Here is a 21,080-nt window from a genome sequence, read left to right as displayed (position 1 = left end):
CTTACACTTAGCCATGAACATTCTACTCTGAGTCATTGTAGTAAGTCAGCATACTTAAGACTGAAATTAACTTCATATAATCCAAATACTACATTTCAAATGGCACTCAAGTTTATGCTATAGGAACTTTTATCCAAGGAGGAGATATTATTGGTTTGCTCTCTTCATATAAAAAATGTTAATAACTTCAAATTCTCAATCATTGTCATTACCACAAAAAAATATGTAAACAATTTCAATGTCCATCCATATTGATTACCAGACGAGCTTTTAGAGAACATGATCTGCAGGGAAGAATAAGTGATCCCAGCAAAGAATTATTGTTCAATATAGATATTCTACTTTCATCCCTCAACAAGGAATACCCCATTTTTTGCAATTCCAATGAGTCTATAGAGAAGTAATCTCCACATCTGCACTGATAAAACAGTTCTAATGCTTCTCCGTCATCTTCAGCCATCATATCCTCTAAGCTTAAATCTTCTGCAACATCAACAGCCGAGACATCACGCCTTGAACTTCGAAGCTCATTATCATAAAATAAACGAGAGCTTGAATCGCCAAGAACTTCCCATGCCTTTTGTACTTTGAGAAATCTATCTCCACTAATTTGATTGCTGCCGGATGCATCAGAAGATTTCAATAGCTTATCAGGATGTAAACTGAGTATGGCGGAGCGGTAACTAGCACGGATTTCTTCATAACTTGAATCTTCCTTGACATTGAGAACCTCATAATGCGTTTCATGAATGACATTCTTGTCCAGAAGCATTGTTACTTGTTGGACGTTAATTTTTACTCAGAAAGGCAAGGTTCTCTGCATTCAAGAGAGAAACATCAGCAACAAGGAAAATGACATATTATTATCAATTTAATGTTATTGTGTGGACAGTTTTCAGATTAATCTATTATCTATTATATATTACTAATTTTACAACCAAAATGTGCCACATGTCACGCCCTCATTACAATTAAAATCAAATTTTTTCCTCCAAAATTAAATAGTTCTTCCCTCCTTCCTACTAATTTTATAACTAAAATGTGCCATATATCATTCTCTCATTATAATTGAAATCAAATCTTTCCCTCCAAAATTAAAGAGTTCTTCCCTCCTCCCTCTTCTTTTATCTATCCCTTTCATTTTTTCAACCACTCTCTCTTTTATATATAGTTATCAATGACTAATTATAAATTTGACAATCAAAATGTGCAACATAACATTCTTTATTAAAATTAAAATTGGAATATTAAAATTGAAATTGAAATATAACTATATTATATATTATATTATATTATATATTACTATCTAATTTAATAACAAAATGTGTCACATGACACTCTTATTAAACTTAGGAGAAAATATTTTCTTCCAAAATTAATAAACCCTCTTCCTAAATTCTCTCATCTACCTCTCTCCCTTTTGTTATTTCTCTCTATCATTCTCACTCTATATATAATTAATTATATATTTATATATTATTGTCTAATTTAATAACCAAATGTGTCACATGACATTTTCTTATTAAAATTAAGAGAAAATATTTTCTTCCAAAATTAATAAACTCCCTTCTTAAATTCTCTCATCTATCTCTCTTCCTTTTTCTATTTCTCTCTATCCATCCCACTCTCTATATAATTTATAATTTATATTAGTAATTTGAGAAATCAAAATCTATCACCCGATATTTTAATTATAATTAAAATAAAAATTTTTTCTTTCAAAATTAACAAACTTCCTCTCTATTCATTTTATTCGAGGCTAGTTCATTTTATTGTCTTCGTTCTTCTTGGTCTTAGCTTGAACGAGTGTTGCTGATACTAAGTTTGATCTGCCTGCGTGCTCCCACTCCCAGGGGAAGATGCACGTCTTCGGCTGGACTCGAGGGTAGTTCATTTGATTGTCTCTGTTCTTCTTGTTCTTAGATAGGACAAGTGTTGTTGATACTACCAAGTTCGAGGGAGATGCACGTCTTCGGGTGGACTCAAAGGTAGTTCATTTTATTGTCTCTGTTCTTCTTGTTCTTAGCTTGGACGAGTGTTGCTGATTTTGTAATCATGTGCGGGGTTGTTTAAAGAATATATGAAGTTTTGTCTCTAATGGGTAAATACAAAAAATAAATTGGGACAATTCTGTAAATATTTAAGGCAGCTCCATCAAATGTAACTCTTATAAAAATATGCATCAAATACTTTGTCCTCGTAAGTATATCACATGGATATATATGGTTCTTGTAATCTTGTCATTATTGACATTAGTTCCACAAACATTGGTGATAAATGAGGGAGGAAAAGAAAAAGAATAACTACTGACCTCTACTAAGTAGTTAGGTTTATAAAGTTGGTCCATCTCCTCTGGCTCTTTCTTATGCATCATTTCCGACTTCCCTGAACTTCAAAGCATGTATCCGATCAACCTGAATCCCTGGCATTCCAAATGCTGGTCCGTTCTTCCATTCCTGAGGAATTGAAGTTGCCGTGAGATGTGACATCCAAATTCCAAATAGCCCATAAATTGTTTTCAATAACAAAAACAATTGGCAATTTCCATGAAGCTTCCATGTTAAGGCATTTTTAGAACCATCCATTATTACAAGTTCTAGCTCCGGCAAACACCAATGTCACATGAGCAGAATCTTCCTATTTCAGCCACTAGCCAACTACCTCTATAGTCTACACTTACAGGAGAATGCTGCACAGCTTCTCCAGTAGTCCAGTATCTACGGGAACACCTTCACTGATGCAAGTAGGCCCATCAATCAAATTACGCTAGTCAAGAAGACAAGAACATTTGCCTTGAGCCACATTGTCCTCTACAGCACCTTGTGGCCTTTCCAAAGTGCTCACTCCTGATGTTGCATGTTGGGGCACCCTTACTGAGGACAGCTTGTCCTAAGACGTCCAAATGTCTCCCTCTTATGATTCTGAAATTGCCTTTGCTGAGCTGAAGGCCATCAAGCTGACTACATTTTGTTCTGCATTATAATGAGTTCATGCATCTTTGCAACATGGGGGACAAAAACCTGCATTAAGATGCTCTTGGATTGGCTCGTATCTTCCTAATTAAGTAGTTCTCTAAACCAATTCCAGCATCCACTATTCTAGTATGACCTGTTATTTCAATCTTGAGAACTTGCTCCAAAACATCTCTGCTCCTCACAACATCATCCACTTCACATATTAAAGGTATTATGATTGCCCAGGTATCCATATGAGGAGCTTCCCCATGCTCAAGCGATTTGGTAAGAACTCCACAAGCTTCCTCAATCTTACCAACATTGCAGAAACCCTTTACTAGGCCATGAATAACAGCAAAATACGGAGAAAAACCCTTAGACAGCATCTCCTTCATGTAGTTATTTGCCTCATCAAGCATTCCTTTGTCACATAACCCACCAACCAAAGTTCGATATGACACAACATTAGGCAAGCACCCATTGTTCTGCATATCAGCAATAACTTTACAAGCATCATGGGCGCGCCCTTCTCTGCAGAACCCCGATATAACAGTATTATAATGAACTATGTCAGGATTGCACCCTTTGATCTTCATCCTACAAAGAAGCTTGTAAGCTTCTCTAAGCTTCTTCTTCCTACACAAACTGTTCAACAAAGTGGTGTAAGTCAGAGCGTCAGGAACGAACCCTTTGTTCAACATATCCTCCAACAAATCCACAGCTCCATTCACTTGATTCTTCCTACACATTGCCTGCATCAGAATCCGGTAACACTCGATATCAGGAACAATATCTCTCTTAAACATTTTGTTGAACAGGTGGAAGGCAATGCTAATATCTCCATTCAAACAGAAAGCCCGCATGAGAATATTGTAGGACTGAGTATTGGGTGACACACCGTGCCTATGAGCATCCCTGAAGAGATCGAATGCAGTTCGAACAAAGTTACGGTGGGATACAAGAATCTCAAGAATGCGGTTGAGGTGTTTGGGCAAAGGTTTGAAACCGTATTGAAGCATAGTGTAGAAGGTTTTGAGGGCCTTATCGGGTAAATCAGCTTCGCCATAGACTCTGATCAAGTAGGAGAACAAGGTAGGAGTGATTGGGTAGGATTCGGATTTGAGGCGGCGAACAAGGTCATCGACAAGGGAGAATTGCCTTGAGCGGCCCAATTTGAGGATGAGAATGAGGTAGGTAGAGTAAGAATGGCAAAAGTTGGGATGGCGAGAGGCGCATTCGAAGATTTTTTTGGCAAGAAGAGGGTCCGATTGGGAAGCTATGAGCTTCTGGACTCTAGATGGAGACCCAATTGGGGAATTGGAGCGAGAAGAATAGAAAGATTGTTGGTTTGGGTTTTGTGAAAAATCGAAGGAGATGATGCGATGGGAAGACAGGGTGATTAGGGTTTTGGTGGAACGGAGAAATGATCTGTGCAGACTCGGTGAGGTCATGGTGGTGGCTCAAGAAGGTGAGCAGGCGAGGGCAAGTCAATGCTAATTGTGGGTGTATATTCGTGGTTAGTGTCCTTTGTTTCTGTTGAGGAGATATGGACACTGTGGGTGTTCGCAACGCGGTTTGGTTTGGTTTTTAGGGAAAAAAAAAAACATCCGATCCAATTGTAAAAAAATTAATTGGTTAGGTTTGGTTTGATTTTTTCCGAGGCCAACCAAACTGAATTGAAATTGATTGATTTGATTCGATTTTTCGATTTTTCACCATGACCTTCATCAACTCACCTTCTGTTTCACCAATGTTGTCACACTTTACTATTATCAAATTGCAGAAATATCACAAAAAAATAAAATAAGAACACTAGAACAGAGAACATTAAACTAAAATTAGAACTGCACAAATTAAAATTAGAACACTAAAATTAAAACAGCATAATTTGAAACCTCAAACCACAAATTAAAATTAAATAATTGAAAAACAGCAACCACAAAAGTTAAGTTAAATGAGAGAACGTTAATGGGGTCGAAATAGTGTTTCTTCGACCTTGTTTAATAGAAGACCTTAACATTCAACAAAGCATGATTTTCTTTGATTAGTGTCACTAACAAATAACGACGTACTAACACAATCACAATTAAAAACCTAGTTATCAAAACTAAACCAACAACCGATCGAGTTAGAGTACTTGGTTAATGGGTTACTGATTCAACCGTTAGATAACTGGTTAAGCCGGTTATAATTAAATAATAATATATGATATTTTTTTTCATAATAAGTTATTTTTATTTTATTGCTTTTAACATTGAATACCACTGAACTACTTTAGATGTCTACCTGATCAACAAAGTATAAACTAAAGAGTGCATATAAATGTTAACAAAATTTTTAAATCAATATTTTAGAGCCATACAAAAAATACAACAGAGATCAGTTCAGGAGACAAAACACAAAACTCCAATGCACATCTTTAAGTATTTATTACTAAAAGGTTGTGAGAATCGAATCGGTTAAGTGACGGATTCAATGATTCAATAGTACAACCGAGATCGAATCATAGTTGAATCGATTTAATTAAATATACAATCAAATTATTAAAAATTTAATATATAATTTCAAATATCCAAATTCTATTATTTCTAAACTAATAAAATTTAAAATTTTGTAATTTGACATAATATCTTATACATATTTTATCATTAAAAATTCACAAAATAAAACATTTCTAAATAATTTCTAAGTTCTAATTAAGTAATCAGCAACAATACTTATCAATCAACAACAAAAACTTAGAATAAAAAAATTTCAACGATAAAAAATATAAACTTACACAAAAACTTAAAACATCAGCAACTAAACTCACAAAAAACTTTCAACAGACTTCTAATAAGTATTCAACAAAAAAAAAACTGAGAATCCAAAAACAGAAAACTCAGCCTCCAAAGCCAGAAAATCAAAAAAATTAAGCAAAAAATCTAAACCAAGCATCCAAACTAAATTCAGAATAACATTAGTAACAACCCCAATTCAAAATACAAAATCAACAACAACCATTCAAATCAACCATCAACCCCAATTCAGAACCCCATCAACAAGATTAACTCAGACAAATTAACTCAGCAAAAAAGCAAAAAAATTCAACAGAGTCATTTAAATCAACCATCAACCATTATTTCAGAAAATCAGCAACAACAAAAATTGAAGCGTGCTTACCGGCGACGGAAGGAGGAAGGAAAGTGAGCTCGGAGAGAGAGAGAGAGGGGGGCTCGAAGACAGAGGCTTGATGACGAGGACAGAGAAGACGAGTTCAGGGCCGACGACGGAGACTGGCTTGACAACGACGACAGAGACTGCGACGCCAAGAACTCTGAGCAGACCTTCTGGCGATGTCGAAAAGAAGGGGATCCAGGAGGCGAGGGCCAATCAGACCTTCATGAGGCGACGACGGCAACCGCTGTCTGTCACCGCCGGCGGCGAAAGTGGTGGCGTTCTGATAGGGTTTAGCATGGGCAGGTGAATTGTGAGAGAGAGATAAGGGGGGTTTTGGTTGGTGAATTGTGACTTATGAGAGAGAGAAGGCGTGTTCTGATTTTGTCTTTTAGAAATTCAAAAAAGGTCAGGTGCGAATTGACTTTACGTGAATTTGATATCTAGCGACTCTTAGTTATTAACTTCATGTGAAATCGACTGCACCTAAATTTTCACCTTCAAAAAATCAAAAATCTTTAAAAGTGGGTTGATTTTTAGCTATTAACTTCATGTGAAGTCGACTGCACCTAAATTTCCACCTTCAAAAAATAAAAAATCTTTAAAAGTGTGTTTGAAATACCTTTGAATAGAATTTTCAAAGGAAATAATTTTTTAGTTTGGAATGCGTATTATTTTTGTTGTGATAAAGATGCATGGGGTGTGGATACTCGTTAATATTTGGATAGCTAATTTTTTTCAGTAAAAAATTCACACTATTAAAAAAAGACTGAAATTAATTATATTTAAAATTTTAATTTTTGTACTTATAAATAGAGAGTTTGATATAAAGTATAACACACAATAATAAAATAATTTCCTTTTTCTTTTATATTACCAAAACACTTTTTTCTTTTTTTATATACTTTACTACATATATTAGTAAATATATATATATATATATATATTATATTGAGATATTAATTGTAGTGAATATTATTACTAAAATTATTTAAGTATGTTTTTTATTTTATATTGATTACCTCTTCTTTATTTATTTATTTATTTATTTTACAACATGTTATCAGTACGAAATTCTGATCAAATTTTAGGAAGACTCAGGTAATAAATTTTTAATATATCGAAACTCTCTCATCTTAAATTTAATGCTCTTGATATATCTGGAAACAAATATTTATCATAGATACTAGATGCTAAAATCTATCTTGATTCAATAGATCTTGAAAATACCATTAGGGCTGAAAATAATGCATCCTAGAAGAATAAAGCTAAAGCCATGATCTTCCTTCATTGTCATCTTGACGAAGGATTGAAAAATGAATATCTCACATTAAAAGATACTTCAAATCTGTGGAAAGACCTTGAAAAGACCTTGAAAAAAGGTATAATCATCAAAAGACAGTGATACTTTCTTAAACCCGATATGAATGAACGCACTTGCGTCTACAAGATTTTAAATCCATAAATGAATATAATTCAACAATGTTTTGAATCATCTCACGAATGAAATTATGTAGGAAAAATATAATTGATAATGACATATTAGAGAAAACTTTCTCGATCTTCCATGCCTCAAATGTACTCCTGCAGTAGCAGTATCGAGAAAAAAGATTTAAAAAATATTCTGAGTTAATTTCTTGTTTTCTTGTTGCTGAACACAACAACGAGTTGCTTTTAAAAAATCATGAAACACACGCTGCTGGCACCGCCCCATTTCCTGAAGCGAATGCCGCAAATCATTACCTCAGAAGAGGTAAATAGCAAGGTGTTAGTAACAAGAAAAAGTATGAAAGGAAGAAGAATTATGTTCACAAGAAAGGATCTCACCAGAAGTGGGATAAAGAATGAAACACTGGGTAAAATAAATCAATAGAAGATAAATATTTCTGTTGTGGTGAAAAGGGTCATTGGTTACATACCTGTCGTACCCCAAGGCATATAGTCGATCTTTATCAAGCATCTTTGAAAAATGACGACAAAGGAAAGGAGACGAATTTCGTTTCAAATGATGCTGAAAATGCCACCACTCATTATGATGTATCTGATTTCTTTGATGATCTTGAAGGAAATATTGGTCATTTGATCAATGATAGAATAGTTTAATATGTGGGATTTATTAAGTAGTCATGTAAATAAATAATGTAAGAAACTTATTGTTAAGTTTTATTTTTTATGCATCTGAATTTCAAGTATGATGTATAATAAAATATTTATAAATTTTAAAATTACTGAATATGACAAGAAACTAATAATAAAATTTTTAGTATATACTATATTACTTAGAAAAATATTTTCAAACAAGAAAATAATTTTACTGCACAAATATTTTTACTCATTTTATTATTATTTGTCTTTGAAGAAAATAGCAATGATATATAACGAAGATGTATGCTTTGCGAATAGTGCAAGTTCGCACACCATTTTTAAAAGTAATATATACTTTACTCATCTTGTGCCAAAAGAAGAATATGTTAATACTATTATTGACTCAGGCAACGTGATAGAAGGCTCCGGAAGAGCTATAATTTTATTTTTCGGAGGAACAAAATTCATAATAAATGATGCAACTATTGTCTACTAAGTCTATAAGAAACTTGTTGAGTTTTAAAGATATTCGTTGAAATGGATATCATATTGAAATAATGAATGAGAAAAATTATGAGTACTTATGTATCACAACTCATGATTCAAGTAAAATGTTATATTAGAAAAGTTACCCTCACCTTCATCTGGGTTGTATTATACTAGAATTAGTGCAATTGAATCACATGCCATTGTAAACTCGAAGTTTACTAGCCCAAATGAATTCATAACTTGGCATGATCGATTGGATCAACCGGAAACAACCATGATGCGGAGAATTATTGAAAACTCCTATGAACATTCACTAAAGAACCACAAGATTCTTAAATCTAGTGAATTTTGTTGTGCTGCATGTTCTCAAAAAAAGCTAATTTTAAGGCCATCACCAGTAAAAATTGGATTTAAATCCTCTAAATTCCTAGAAAGGATTGAAGGCGATATATGTGGACCTATTCATCCACCATGTGAATTGTTTAGATATTTTATGGTCCTAATAGACGCATCTTCGAGATGGTCACATGTGTGCTTATTATCTTTTCGCAATCTGGTGTTTGCGAGATTACTTGCTCAAATTATTCGATTAAAAGCATAGTTTCTAGAAAATCAAATAAAAACAATTCGTTTTGATAATGCTAGTGAATTTACTTCCCAAACTTTTGATGCTTATTGTATGGCTAACAGAATAAGTGTTGAACATCTAGTAGCTCATGTTCACACACAAAATGGGTTAGCAAAATCACTTATTAAACGCCTCCAGTTAATTGCTAGACCCTTACTTATGAGAACAAATATCCTAACTTCGGCTTGGGGGCAAACTATTTTACATGCCGCAGTACTTATTTGTTTGAAACCAACAAGTTACCATCAGTTCTCTCCTATGTAATTAGCTTTTGGCCAGCAGCCAAATGTTTTCCATTTAAGAATATTCGGGTGTGTGATTTATGTTACCATTGCACCACCTTCTCACACCAAAATGGGATATATGATTCTCCCTCTATAGTGAGGTATCTTGAGATACAAACTGGAGATGTATTTAAAGCCTGATTTGCAGATTGTTATTTTGATGAATCAAAATTTCCAATATTAGGGGGAGAGAATAAGCTTCCTGAAAAGGAACTTAATTGGAATGCATCGTCCTTGATGCATTTAGATCCTCAATCAGGGCAATGTGAAATAGAAATTCAAAAGATTATACATTTACAAAGAATAGCAAATGAATTGCCTGATGCATTTTCTAATACAAAGAGGATAACCAAATCTTATATACCAGTTGAAAATGCCCTAATTCGAATTGATGTCCCAGTTGGACAAGTGGCCACTGAAACAAATTCATGCTGAAAGCGTGGTAGACCTGTCGATTCTAAAGACAAAAATTATCGAAAAAGAAAAGAGATAAATACTATTCATGTTGAAAAAGATATAGTAAAGACCCCTGCAGTTGTCCAAAATTTTGATATAATTTTGACACCAGAAGACGTTCAGATACCTGAAAATTGTGAAAATGACGAGATCTCGATAAATTATGTCTTTACAGGAGAAAAATGAGACCGAAATAAGACAATTGTCAATGAAATATTTGCATATAATGTGGCATTAAATATCATGCATGAAAGTAAGGATCTTGAGCCAAGAACAGTCGAAAAATGTCGACAAATGAATGATAGGCCAAAATGGGAAGAAGTTATGAAGGCTGAGCTAGACTCACTTGCAAAACGTGAAGTTTTTGGACATGTAGTCCGTACACTAGATGATGTAAAACCTGTTGGATATAGATGGATACTTGTGAGAAAACAGAAATGAGAGAAATGAAGTTGTATGCTACAAAACTCGACTTGTGACACAAGGTTTTTTACAAAGGCTCGGTATAGATTATGAAGAAACATATTCCCCTGTAGTGGAGGCAATAACATTGCATTATTTGATCAGTTTATCTGCATACCATAAACTACATATGCATTTAATGGATGTGGTAACAACCTATTTATACGGATCATTAGATCGTGATATCTATATGAAAGTCTCTAAAGAACTAAAGATATATAAATCATCCAATGAATATTCACAAGGGTTATACTCAGTCAAATTGCAAATATTTTTATATGGTCTAAAGCAATTTGGACGAATGTGGTATAATTGTCTTACTGAGTATCTGACCAAAAACAGATTTAAGAATGATGATATCTACCCATGTGTTTTCATAAAGAAATCTGCATCTGGATTTATTATAATTGCTGTGTACATTGATAATTTAAATATCATTGGAACTCCTGAAGAGATTCCAACAATTATAAAAACTCTAAAAGAAAATTTTGAGATGAAAAAACTTGAAAAGACTAAATTTTGTCTCGGCCTGCAGATCGAGCATACAAAAAATGAGATCTTTATTCATCAAACAATATCCATAGAAAAGTTCTTGAAGAGATTTTATATGGATAAATCACATCCACTAAGTACCCCAATGATCGTAAGATTTTTAGATGTGAAAAATGCAATTCCGTCTTAAGGAAGAAAATAAAGATATTCTTGATCCTGAAGTACCATATCTTAGTGTCATTGGAGCACTAATGTATCTTGCAAATAATACACGACCCAATATATCATTTTCCGTGAATTTACTAGCAAGGTATAGTTCTTCTCCAACCAAAAGACATTAGAATGAAATTAAATAAATCTTTCGAAATCTTCATGAAACGGTTGATATGAGATTGTTTTATCCCTATGGATCCAAATCACACTAGTTGGCTATGCAGATGCAGAATACTTATCTGATCCACATAAAAGAAGATCTCAAACAGAATACTTTTTCACATGGTGAATTCTATCATGTAGAAGAGATATTCTTTCTATATATGTAGAAATTTGTTGTCCTTCTCCTAGTGGAACAAGTGTCTAAAAAGAGAGTGCATTTAAAATTATAGTGGAAGACAAAAGCTGCTTTTGGTGCAGGGTGTGAACCCACTGCAGTAAATGAATTAAAATATTTAATAATGTAAAGTTGATTAGTTATTAATTATGAATGATAATGATGGGCTGATTTTTGTTTTTGTTTTTTAATGGATTTAAGTGTTTGGGCCAGGCAATTTTTTTTCCTGAATTTGGGTCTTAATTGATTCTTTTTTATGAAAAACGAAAATAATAAACATAATATTTTATGGATTTGGGGGTATTTGAATTTTTTTTTGTTTGGGTCTTAATTGATTTTGTCTATGTAGATGTAAGTGTTGATTGTTTTTTTTATGAAAAGTGGACAATTTTTTTTTGTCATGAAAGATGTATTTTTGTGTTTTTGAAAATATTAGTTTAGTCTTATTTTCACATGTTATTTTTATTCTAATACTCTCAACAATCTTATTCTTAATAATGTTTTAGACTATAATCATTCATTAGTTATGATTTTATTATTAGTTATATGGTAAATTTTTGTAGCAGGATAAATATTTACGTTATAAAAAAATTATAAGAGTGCACAAAAATAAAATGCTTTAGCATTTATAATAGTGCACAAGAATAAAATGCTTTTGTCAAAACCATTAAATCGAAACCTATGAATTTGATTTACCTTGAGTGTGATTTGATTTTTATAGTTTCGATTTATCTCCATGGAAGTTGCTCCTATTAAATCGAAGCTATTGGATTTTTATAGGTTTTAAATTAAATTCAATAGATTCGATTTACATGAAATAGTCTTCACTAAAATATTTTTTCATAGTAAACTGATTCCAATGAATTCGATTTACTAGTACACTTACTAATTCGAATCATATGTAATTGAAACATTCATATAATCAGTTTGCATTTAGGACATTCATGTAAATTTAAAACGCATTCCGTTTATTTATGTGATTTATCCTTAAAATGAATTTGTTACCACTTTTATACATTCAATTAGTTAATATAGAGATTAACTAGAGTATTATCTATTATCGAATATGATATGATATCATTCCTTCATGATTTATTTAGGTGAATTTTATTGTTATTTGCCTATTTCTTTTATTACTCTTTTTTTTATATTTAATTTGTTCTAAAATTATGAAATGATAAGTATTATAAAAATGAATCCTTTTAAAAATGAGCCTTATAAAAAAATTTTAAAAAATAATTATTTACTTTGCATTCATAATATTTAAATAAAGTCTAACATATTAAAATTGGATTAAAAGTCATTTAAATTATTTTTGTTGTTTCATTATTTTTAAACTTGTGAATAAAATGGTTGAGTTATTCAAATTTATTGTTACTTGATTTAAGGTTAGTGTAAGATGCTTTAGGATTTAGGTTTTAGTGTAAAAAACTTTATTAGAATTCAGAATTTAGAAATATATTGTTTAGAATTTAGGGTTGGATGGTTTAGAGCTCAGGATTGGATAGTTTAAGTTTCATGACTAAAATATCAGAGTTTGTGGTTTATTGTTTAGAGATTAAAATTAGATGGTTTAAGTTTTTCATTTTAAAATTGGATTGTTAAGTATTTTACTATTTAATGATAAAGGATTTATTAGTGTTTAGATTCACATTTTCGATAAAATTTAAAAATTAGGTACAGTGTTGATGACTAGATTTTTTATACTTAACAATGTTAATTTAGTTGTTAATTCATTTATGTGTAGGTTAATTTAATAATAACGTAAATTATGTGTAGGTTAATGGTTAATGTGAACAAAAATATTTAAGTAATTGTTATTTAAATTTTTACTTGCTAGTAAATTAGTTTTAAAATAAAGATACGGTGAATAACTGAATTTGTAAAAAATTATTGTTTTATTGGTTAGAATGGTTATTTGAATTTAGAATTTAATTTTTCGGAAAAGCTCTGCATACAAGCCCTAATGGCTTGTATGCTTTACAAGTTCATTAAACAATAAAATCAAAATACGCGCTGCTTCAGGTACGTTGATTACACGCGCTATATAACATCGCGCGTATATCTAACTACCAGATTTAAAATATTTCTTTCCTTTTTCGTTTTCATTATTTTGAGATTTCGTTGTTCTTCTTCTCGCGCGTCTTCCCTCCTTCTTCTCCATCGTTCTTTTCCTCTCCTTTTCTCACTAGCATCTTCTTCGTTTAGGTTACCTTTTTCTCTCTCTGCAACTCGAGCTTCGTTTTCTATTTTTGATTTGTTGTTTTCTGAAATCAAAGTTTGATCTCGTTTTGAAGATAATGGATCATTCAACCTCAGATTCTCAGCTGAATGCAGGCGAAGTGGATTATGAGTCAGAATCTAACGAAGTTCCTGAGGTTTGATTTACATAGGATTAGTATGAATTTTCTTTCAGTAATTTGTATAGCATTGTGTAGTTGAAAAATTGCTGAACATTCACTGTGAAAGTAACACGTTTACCTGAATCTGTCGATTCAATGTATTAGTTGTGATTAATTACCTGGAATTTGTAGCAGACGCTCGGGTGTAGATCAATTCTTGTTTGGGTGTATTTTAGCTAGAAGTGTGGGTGTATCTACACTTTACTGGTTTTTTGTTATTTTAATTGACTTGTTGTTGTTCAGGTGTATTATATCAGACATGATTGGGTGTGTTTTTAGTTTTTGAGATGGTGTATTCTGCAACCTGTGTATTTACAGTTTATGGCTTTAAAAGTCATTCTGTAGTTGAGTTGTTGAGGTTCGGATGTATCGTATTAGACATGATTGGGTGTATTTGAATCATATCTATGGGTGTATTCACAGTTCTGACACGGTGTATTTTGCAGCCTCTCTCGGTTGTTGATGACGAGCTTGTTCCAAAGGTCGGAATGACCTTTACCACCCTTGAAGATGCTGGAAAATTTTACAGGAACTACGCCAAGGCTTCAGGTTTTTCTACAAGAGTTCGGTGCACAAATAGGAAGGGAAACGAGATTAAGAATCAACTGATTACATGTAGCGGAGAGGGAAAATGGAAATCTAAAATATCTCCGACCGAGAAGACCAATCCGACAGCCGGTCTAAACTGTCCTGCAAGAATTTATATACACACATTGAAGGATGTCGGTGCTTGGATCATTTCAAAGGTTGTGCTGGATCATTCACACCCCTGCTGTCAAAGCAAAGCAGAGATGCTCAAACAGCACAGGGAACTAAGCATGTCCATTCGTTGTACGATAGAGAACAACGAGGAGGCCGGTATCAGACCAAGCAAAACCTACCAATCATTTGTTGCTGCTGCCGGGGGTCACCGTGAGTTAAATTTTATCGAAAAGGACGTGAGGAATTACATTACCAGGGAAGTGCGGAATGTTTCCGAACAAGAAGATGCAAAGGAATTCGGGAAATATTTGTTAAGAATGAAAGAGAAGAATCCGAATTTCTTTTTTGAGCTCCAACTCGAAGAGGATCAATCGATTAAGCTGGCTTTTTGGGCCGATGCAAGAAGCAGAGCCGCCTTTGAGTATTTCGGAGACGTCATTTCATTCGACACCACCTACAATACAAACAGGTAACAAACTGCCCCTATTTATGATGCTAAATTAATTTATTTTTACTAATCCGCATCAGAGGTGTATATTGGCTGTTTCATTGGGTATATGCTAACTAATGATTTTGCATTTTGGACCATGGTAATTTGTTTCAGGTATAATTTGGTCTGTGGTTCTTTTGTCGGGGTGAATCACCACGGTCAGTCAACACTTCTCGGATGCTCTTTGATGAAGAACGAAGAAATTGAATCATTCAAATGGTTATTTCAAAGCTGGCTTCGTTGCATGGGAGGAAACGCTCCGAAAGGGTTTCTCACCGATCAGTGCGCATCCATGAAATGGGCTTTAGAGGCCTGTATGCCAACAACAGTTCACCGCTGGTGTATTTGGCACATCATGAAGAAGCTTCCAAGCAAATTAAACGGGTACAAGGGACATGCCGATATCGAACAAGAAATGAGCCAAGTTGTTTGGAACTCTCATAGCAAAGACTCATTCGATAGGAATTGGAACGATTTTCTGCTGAATTTTGGTCTTGCGGACAACAAGTGGCTTTCAGGTAATGTCTTTTTAAAATCTGCAGCAGAGGTGTAAATTGTATGTCCCCTCGGGTGTATTTACAGCCTGTGTTTGGGTGTATTATGCAGATCTGTACGAAGATCGTCACATATGGGTTCCTATCTATCTGGATCACCACTTCTGGGCAAGGATGAGAAGCACACAAAGGAGCGAGAGCATGCATTCATTTTTTAACAAGTATATCACCCGGAACAGCTCGCTTATTCAGTTCGTCAAACAATACGATAATTGCCTCGGAAGCAGGGAGCAAGCAGAGAGAGAATCAGATGCTGCAGATTTTCATACGCTTATACCGTGCGCAACCAAATCCTGCATTGAAGCTCAGTTTCAAGATGCGTACACTCACGCAAAGTTTAGGAAAGTCCAAGCGCAATTCAGAGGAAAGGCGAATTGCATCACCAGATTAAAGAATTCCGCTCTAGGCTATTCAGTATACGACGTCGGAGAACAAGTTTCCAGCTCAATATTCAACAAGTTCGTGGTTACTTACGACTCAGTGGCAGCCGAGGTAAAATGCCAATGCTTATTATTCGAGTCGAGAGGGATACTGTGCCGTCACGCACTAAGCGTGTTAAGCTTCGAACAAGTAAGCCAAGTGTCACCGAGATACATACTGGAACGATGGAGCAAGAAGGTAAAGAGGCGACACACACACATCAAGAGCAGCCACGACGAGCCACTAATAGAGCCAAGAAGCAAGAGGTTCGACCAATTGGTTTTTCATTCGCAAAATATCTGCGAATTTGCCTCCGAATCGGAGGAGCTGACTGCAATTCTGCACCGTGCGTACGATAACGTCATGGCCGAGATGGAATCATTAAAAGCCAAAAGGAAGGGGACATCTTCTTTATCCCACGAAGACGCCAACTTGGAATCCGTTAACGAGCTTCAAAGCCCGCCAAGGATTCGAACAAGAGGACGTCAAAAAAACAGGCTAGGTTCAAAGCTGGAGAAACAGATCGCAAATGCCACAAAGAAGAAGAAGACGAAAGTTTTAAGCGAGGTAAAAGTACTGTTCTTTAAATTTGTGGCGATTGAGTTTATTTTTCTCGTTAATAGTTTAGGTAATGTGTGTGTGTTATATTTCAGATAAACCTGTTTGATTCTGCATCAGCGGCGCATTCAAATTGCAGCCAATATCAAGGACACGTTATGAGTTATCAGTTCAGGGTACCAGCAGCAGGGGATAACTTGTTGGGTGTATAGTTTTACAGAATATGGGTGTAAAAGCACTGTTATTTTGGGTGTATTTTCGTTAATTCACAATTTACATATAGACACATATATAGATACATATAGAACAAAAGCTGTAAAAATTCTCAGGTTATGGGTTTATATTTGATTTGATGTTTTTCTTCATATTTTAGTACATGTAATTCATACATTTTGAATACAGCACAGACAGTTTGGGTGTATATTTTATGCAATCTTGGGTGTATTATTAGACTTGCGTTGGGTGTAACAGTTTATAATTTGCGTTTATATATGCCTTGATTTTTTCCTTCATATTTTACCACCTGTAATACAGCTTTTGAATACATCACAGACAGTTTACCAGCACAGATAGTTTAACTATGGGAAAAAATATACATGGAATAGAAGTTGTTGATAAATGGCAAATATTTACATCATTTGTTCAATTTACAAACTACCAAGCAGTTGGATTACCCAGTTTCTATATCAGCAGAATTAATCTGACAAAACGGACTTAATAATACAGAGGATGGCTTCGACAGCCTTATAGCACTACTCTCTCTAATTGACCGATCTCTCTGTGTATTCATCTCACTGAATAGTATTCGGGAAGCGTACTCCACTCTATAGTGGTCCACCTCCTCCTACAATTAAAAAGTATATTCTGTTTAAACAGCAATATTAATTCAGTAAAGTAATACAGAGTTATATGGTTCTAAAGACAGTTACCTGTGGCCAATTATTCCATTGATACTTCCCCTTTTTTATGTTTTCCGGCTCAATTAACTCCATCCACTTCATAATGTACACAGCGCAGTCATAGCTGAAAACGAAAAAAATAAATTACAGTTCTCATTTACAAAAGTTTAATGTTTAGAGTCACAAATTTATACCTTGTTTTTTGGCCTGATATTTTAACATATGGTGATTTAATTTCCTTCTCCCTCTCCCCTTTCTGCAGAGGTTCCCCGCCGGCATATGTTATCAATCTTGAAAATACGTATCCCTTAAATACGAAAACAAATCAGTAATACACCCGAATGAATGGACAAGATACACCCAACTGAATGGACAATATACACCCATCAGAACTAAAGAAATAGACCTATCTATTAAAGTAAAGAAGACAGAGGCAACTTACAGTGAATTTATTAATGGCCTTTCTCTCATCGGTGGGAGCTTTTTTGTGTAGCGGGTCAAGTATTTGACATTTCCGCTTTCTTGTATTTATCAGCCATAACCACCAATGCCCCGAGTAGCAGACAGGGGCAAAAATCTGAAGGATTGCCACACGTGAACAGTGTGTTATTTTATTTTGCAAATAAGTAAATAAGCGTACTAACAAATTTAGCAAACGAAAACTTACATATGGGTGCGAAGTCAATTTTTTTCTATCTATGAAGGGAATGAAACTTGGGTAGGCTTCCACCCTGAATTCCTTTTTCGTTTTCGGTGATACGAATTCCCCGTTTGGGTGATCCGAAAGTGCCATGCACTGCAAGAATTGCGAAACAAGAAATGAAATACTAAACTTACACCCAATGGAACGTAAAAAATACACCCAAATCAATACAGAAAATACACCCAAAGTTCGGAGAAGTAACACTTACCACAATATCGGGGGGGAGACAGTATATTTGTTCTTTAAACCTCTTTTCATTTTTGTTGTTGAGGATGAGGCAGATGGCAGATACAATCTAGAAATATATGTCAAAATCAATTTTACATTAATAAGCATTGTAATTGACTTTGGTGTAAAAAGATTAATGTTATTCTAATATTACCTGAGATTCTATATCACTTTTTGCCTGGAGGGAGGCAAGGTGCATTCTCATCAAAATGTATTCTCCTTGGCCAATCAGAGTGCACATTTCCTCATACTCGTTAGTATTGCCATCTGCATCTTCCTTCAGTCTCGTCCCCCAGATGTAGCACTTTTGTTTCATATCATCTGGAATTTGATTCATTCCCCCAGGAGTTTCAAACTTTGCAGAACTTTCTCCCCCAGTCTCCCTCTGAATTTGTGGACTTGTGTTTTTTCCCTTCGCCGCACTGCTTGCTATTCTTTGGACCAAACTGTCCAATTGTTCTATCAAATTCGCAGCTTCTGGAGATTTTTCCCTTTCTGTCTCCTGTGTTGACGCCCCCTCCTGGCTTGAATCAGTCAATCCAAGGCTGAATGATGGCACCCCTGGATCTGTTTTAGGAATATAGGATGCTGTCCGTGCCATCATCAACAGGGCAGCAGCGTCTTCTACGTCTGGATGACTGCATCATCATGTATAAGAATAAGAATAAGAATAAGAATATACCGATGATAAGCAAAGATTGATTTTAGTCTGATGGACTTACATTTTAGTTGGAGTTGGGGGAACCATGGGTGTGGTCTCTTGAAGTTGTTTGGGGTTTCAGGAGTGCTGCACAGTTACAAAAAATTAATCACGGCGTAGAAAAAACTAAGCAGGAACAATATACACCCAAACTATTAGCTAATATACACCCAAACTCTAAACAAATATACACTCAATACTATTTCTTACGTTTCTGTAGTCCCTTCAATCTGTAGCATAGGGGTTGGTTCAAAATCTGTCTCAGTGGTTGTTTGGGATGCCGGCACAAAAACCTGAATCGGGACTCTAAACAAGAAGAAAAACGAAAGGTTAACAACGCCTTTGAAAATAATAAGGTTATAAGGTTGAAATATTATTGGAAAACTCACATTGCAAGCGCTTCCGACGGTGTCTGTTCCCTCACAACCATCATATTCGAATCAGACGGACTCAACCTAAAATACACCCAAAGAAATTCAAGAAATACACTAGAACAATTCAAAAAGAAGACAGGCTTTGTTTTTTTTGAGAACTTACATACTTGCAGTTTTTGCTTTTTTTTCCTGCCTTTTTTTTCTTGAATAAAATAATAAAGGGCTTTTTTTCTAAAAAAAATATATACAGAATTAGAAGTAGAAGGGTAATAAAAGAACAAAAGTAACGGTTATTTGAAAGAGAAATTACATGCTATGTGACGGCTGGTTTACACTACTCTATTCTGTGCGTCCTTGAGAGGAAGGAGCATCACTTCCCAAGTTCACAACCGGCATTCTAAAACAGATCTCATGTTATTCAGACAAAATAAGATACAGGTATAAAATACACCCAAATGAATGCACAAGATACAACCAACCGAATGGATAATATACACCCAACACAACAAACTTAATATCCCAACTTATTAAACAACATACACCCAACTTGATCCACAAAATACACCCAAATGGTTCCACAAAATACACCCAAATTATGATAACAAGATTTTATTAAATAATAAAGCTTCTTACGTTTCAGACGACACATAGCGACCTTCTGTCGATCGCAGGTCAGGTTGGTTCTCGCTGCGAAACAAGAAACAATTATTAGCAAACAACACACAACAAAATCTGAAATAGACACCCCAGCAAGACATACCCCTCTGCAGCAGATTTATCAACGTTTTCCCTTAGCCATTCATCCAGTTCGTCACTTGATATTTCATATGTCTCACTACATTCATAAAAGAAGATGTTAACAAAAATAGCTACGATGATAGACGGTAATATAGCTTACGAGGTACTGTACCCGTCAAAGTATTGGTCTTCTTTAGGAGGTGAATCCTCCACGACAACTTTTTTCTTTTTTGGTTGTGTTCTGGGTGGAAAAAAAAGAGTACCAATCAGAAATAAAAAATTAATTTTATCACAGAATATTATGCAAAGAAGTGCTTACTTTTTTGGTGTTGTTTTTGTTTTTTTTCTTTTTCTTCTCCTTTTCTGCAGGTGATGATTCTTCGCTCCTATAAGTTAATAATAGACACTTCAGTTAATACACGAAATCTTTATAATGAAGCCAAAAGAAAGGAGTAATAATTTCAGGACATTACTCATCACTTGGTTCAGATTCAGATTCTGAATCAGAATCTGACTCCTCTTGCCTCTGCTTTCTTTTTCTGGAGTCCATTCTAGAAGGCAAACAATGATTATTTAGAACATACTAAAAATACACCCAACGTGATCAACAAAATACACCCAACACGAAAAAGAAATTACACCCAAGTATGGTACTTACTTTTTCCCCTTTTTGCTGGGGTGTTTTCTTGCTGAATCCTCTGAGTCTTGTTGAGTCTCAGACTTAGAGGTAGAAGTGTCACTGTCAGTAGCTGTTTC

The 21,080-nt window shown here is 34.5% G+C and overlaps 3 protein-coding genes and 1 long non-coding RNA gene across 5 annotated transcripts; all 4 read right to left on the bottom strand.

Annotated features, from left to right (window-relative positions):
* Positions 1–111: 111 nt before the first annotated feature.
* LOC107626184 (uncharacterized) lies at positions 112–6,457 on the bottom strand. Of its 2 annotated transcripts, none has more exons than XM_088501137.1 (2): positions 6,117–6,457; positions 112–817 (listed from the first exon to the last, which is right to left on the bottom strand). In XM_088501137.1, exon 2 carries the CDS (start codon positions 770–772, stop codon positions 236–238), a length of 537 nt encoding a protein of 178 aa, XP_088357263.1. In that variant the 5' UTR covers positions 773–817; positions 6,117–6,457; the 3' UTR covers positions 112–235. The 2 variants fall into 2 exon arrangements, with proteins under 2 accessions (XP_088357263.1, XP_088357264.1); XM_088501138.1 differs by lacking the exon at positions 6,117–6,457 and adding an exon at positions 2,312–2,451.
* Positions 3,025–6,108, bottom strand: LOC148575820 (uncharacterized). The gene has a single exon (XM_088501136.1). The coding sequence runs from the start codon at positions 4,403–4,405 to the stop codon at positions 3,026–3,028; it is 1,380 nt and encodes a 459-aa protein (XP_088357262.1). The 5' UTR covers positions 4,406–6,108; the 3' UTR covers position 3,025.
* A 10,895-nt stretch (positions 6,458–17,352) lies between the features above and the next one.
* On the bottom strand, positions 17,353–19,116 carry LOC148575819 (uncharacterized). The gene is made up of 7 exons (XM_088503353.1): positions 18,667–19,116; positions 18,493–18,579; positions 18,249–18,377; positions 18,024–18,158; positions 17,776–17,888; positions 17,612–17,705; positions 17,353–17,526 (listed from the first exon to the last, which is right to left on the bottom strand). Exons 1-7 carry the CDS (start codon positions 19,114–19,116, stop codon positions 17,353–17,355), a joined length of 1,182 nt encoding a protein of 393 aa, XP_088359479.1.
* A 1,103-nt stretch (positions 19,117–20,219) lies between these two features.
* LOC148575818 (uncharacterized) lies at positions 20,220–20,710 on the bottom strand. Its single transcript, XR_015902360.1, has 4 exons — positions 20,644–20,710; positions 20,497–20,565; positions 20,347–20,421; positions 20,220–20,273 (listed from the first exon to the last, which is right to left on the bottom strand). It is a non-coding gene; the product is annotated as an uncharacterized LOC148575818 (long non-coding RNA).
* Between the last annotated feature and the right edge of the window lie 370 nt (positions 20,711–21,080).

Source organism: Arachis ipaensis, chromosome B1 (assembly GCF_059453495.1).
Source record: "Arachis ipaensis isolate K30076 ecotype BB chromosome B1, ASM5945349v1, whole genome shotgun sequence".
In the NCBI taxonomy this organism is placed as follows: Eukaryota; Viridiplantae; Streptophyta; class Magnoliopsida; order Fabales; family Fabaceae; genus Arachis; species Arachis ipaensis.
Note: the sequence above shows the minus strand (reverse complement) of the source record. Positions and strands in the feature narration are given on the sequence as shown.

What these genes read in the sequence shown, in the direction of transcription:
- LOC107626184 (XM_088501137.1), bottom strand. Translation starts at nt 772, where the DNA reads ATGCTTCTGGACAAGAATGTCATTCATGAAACGCATTATGAGGTTCTC.
- LOC148575820 (XM_088501136.1), bottom strand. Translation starts at nt 4,405, where the DNA reads ATGACCTCACCGAGTCTGCACAGATCATTTCTCCGTTCCACCAAAACC.
- LOC148575819 (XM_088503353.1), bottom strand. Translation starts at nt 19,116, where the DNA reads ATGATGGCACGGACAGCATCCTATATTCCTAAAACAGATCCAGGGGTG. An exon ending in GTCTCCCCCCCGATATTGTG is followed by an intron (nt 18,378 to 18,492) that starts GTAAGTGTTACT and finishes CAATTCTTGCAG; the next exon opens with TGCATGGCACTTTCGGATCA. An exon ending in AATGGAATAATTGGCCACAG is followed by an intron (nt 17,527 to 17,611) that starts GTAACTGTCTTT and finishes TTTTAATTGTAG; the next exon opens with GAGGAGGTGGACCACTATAG.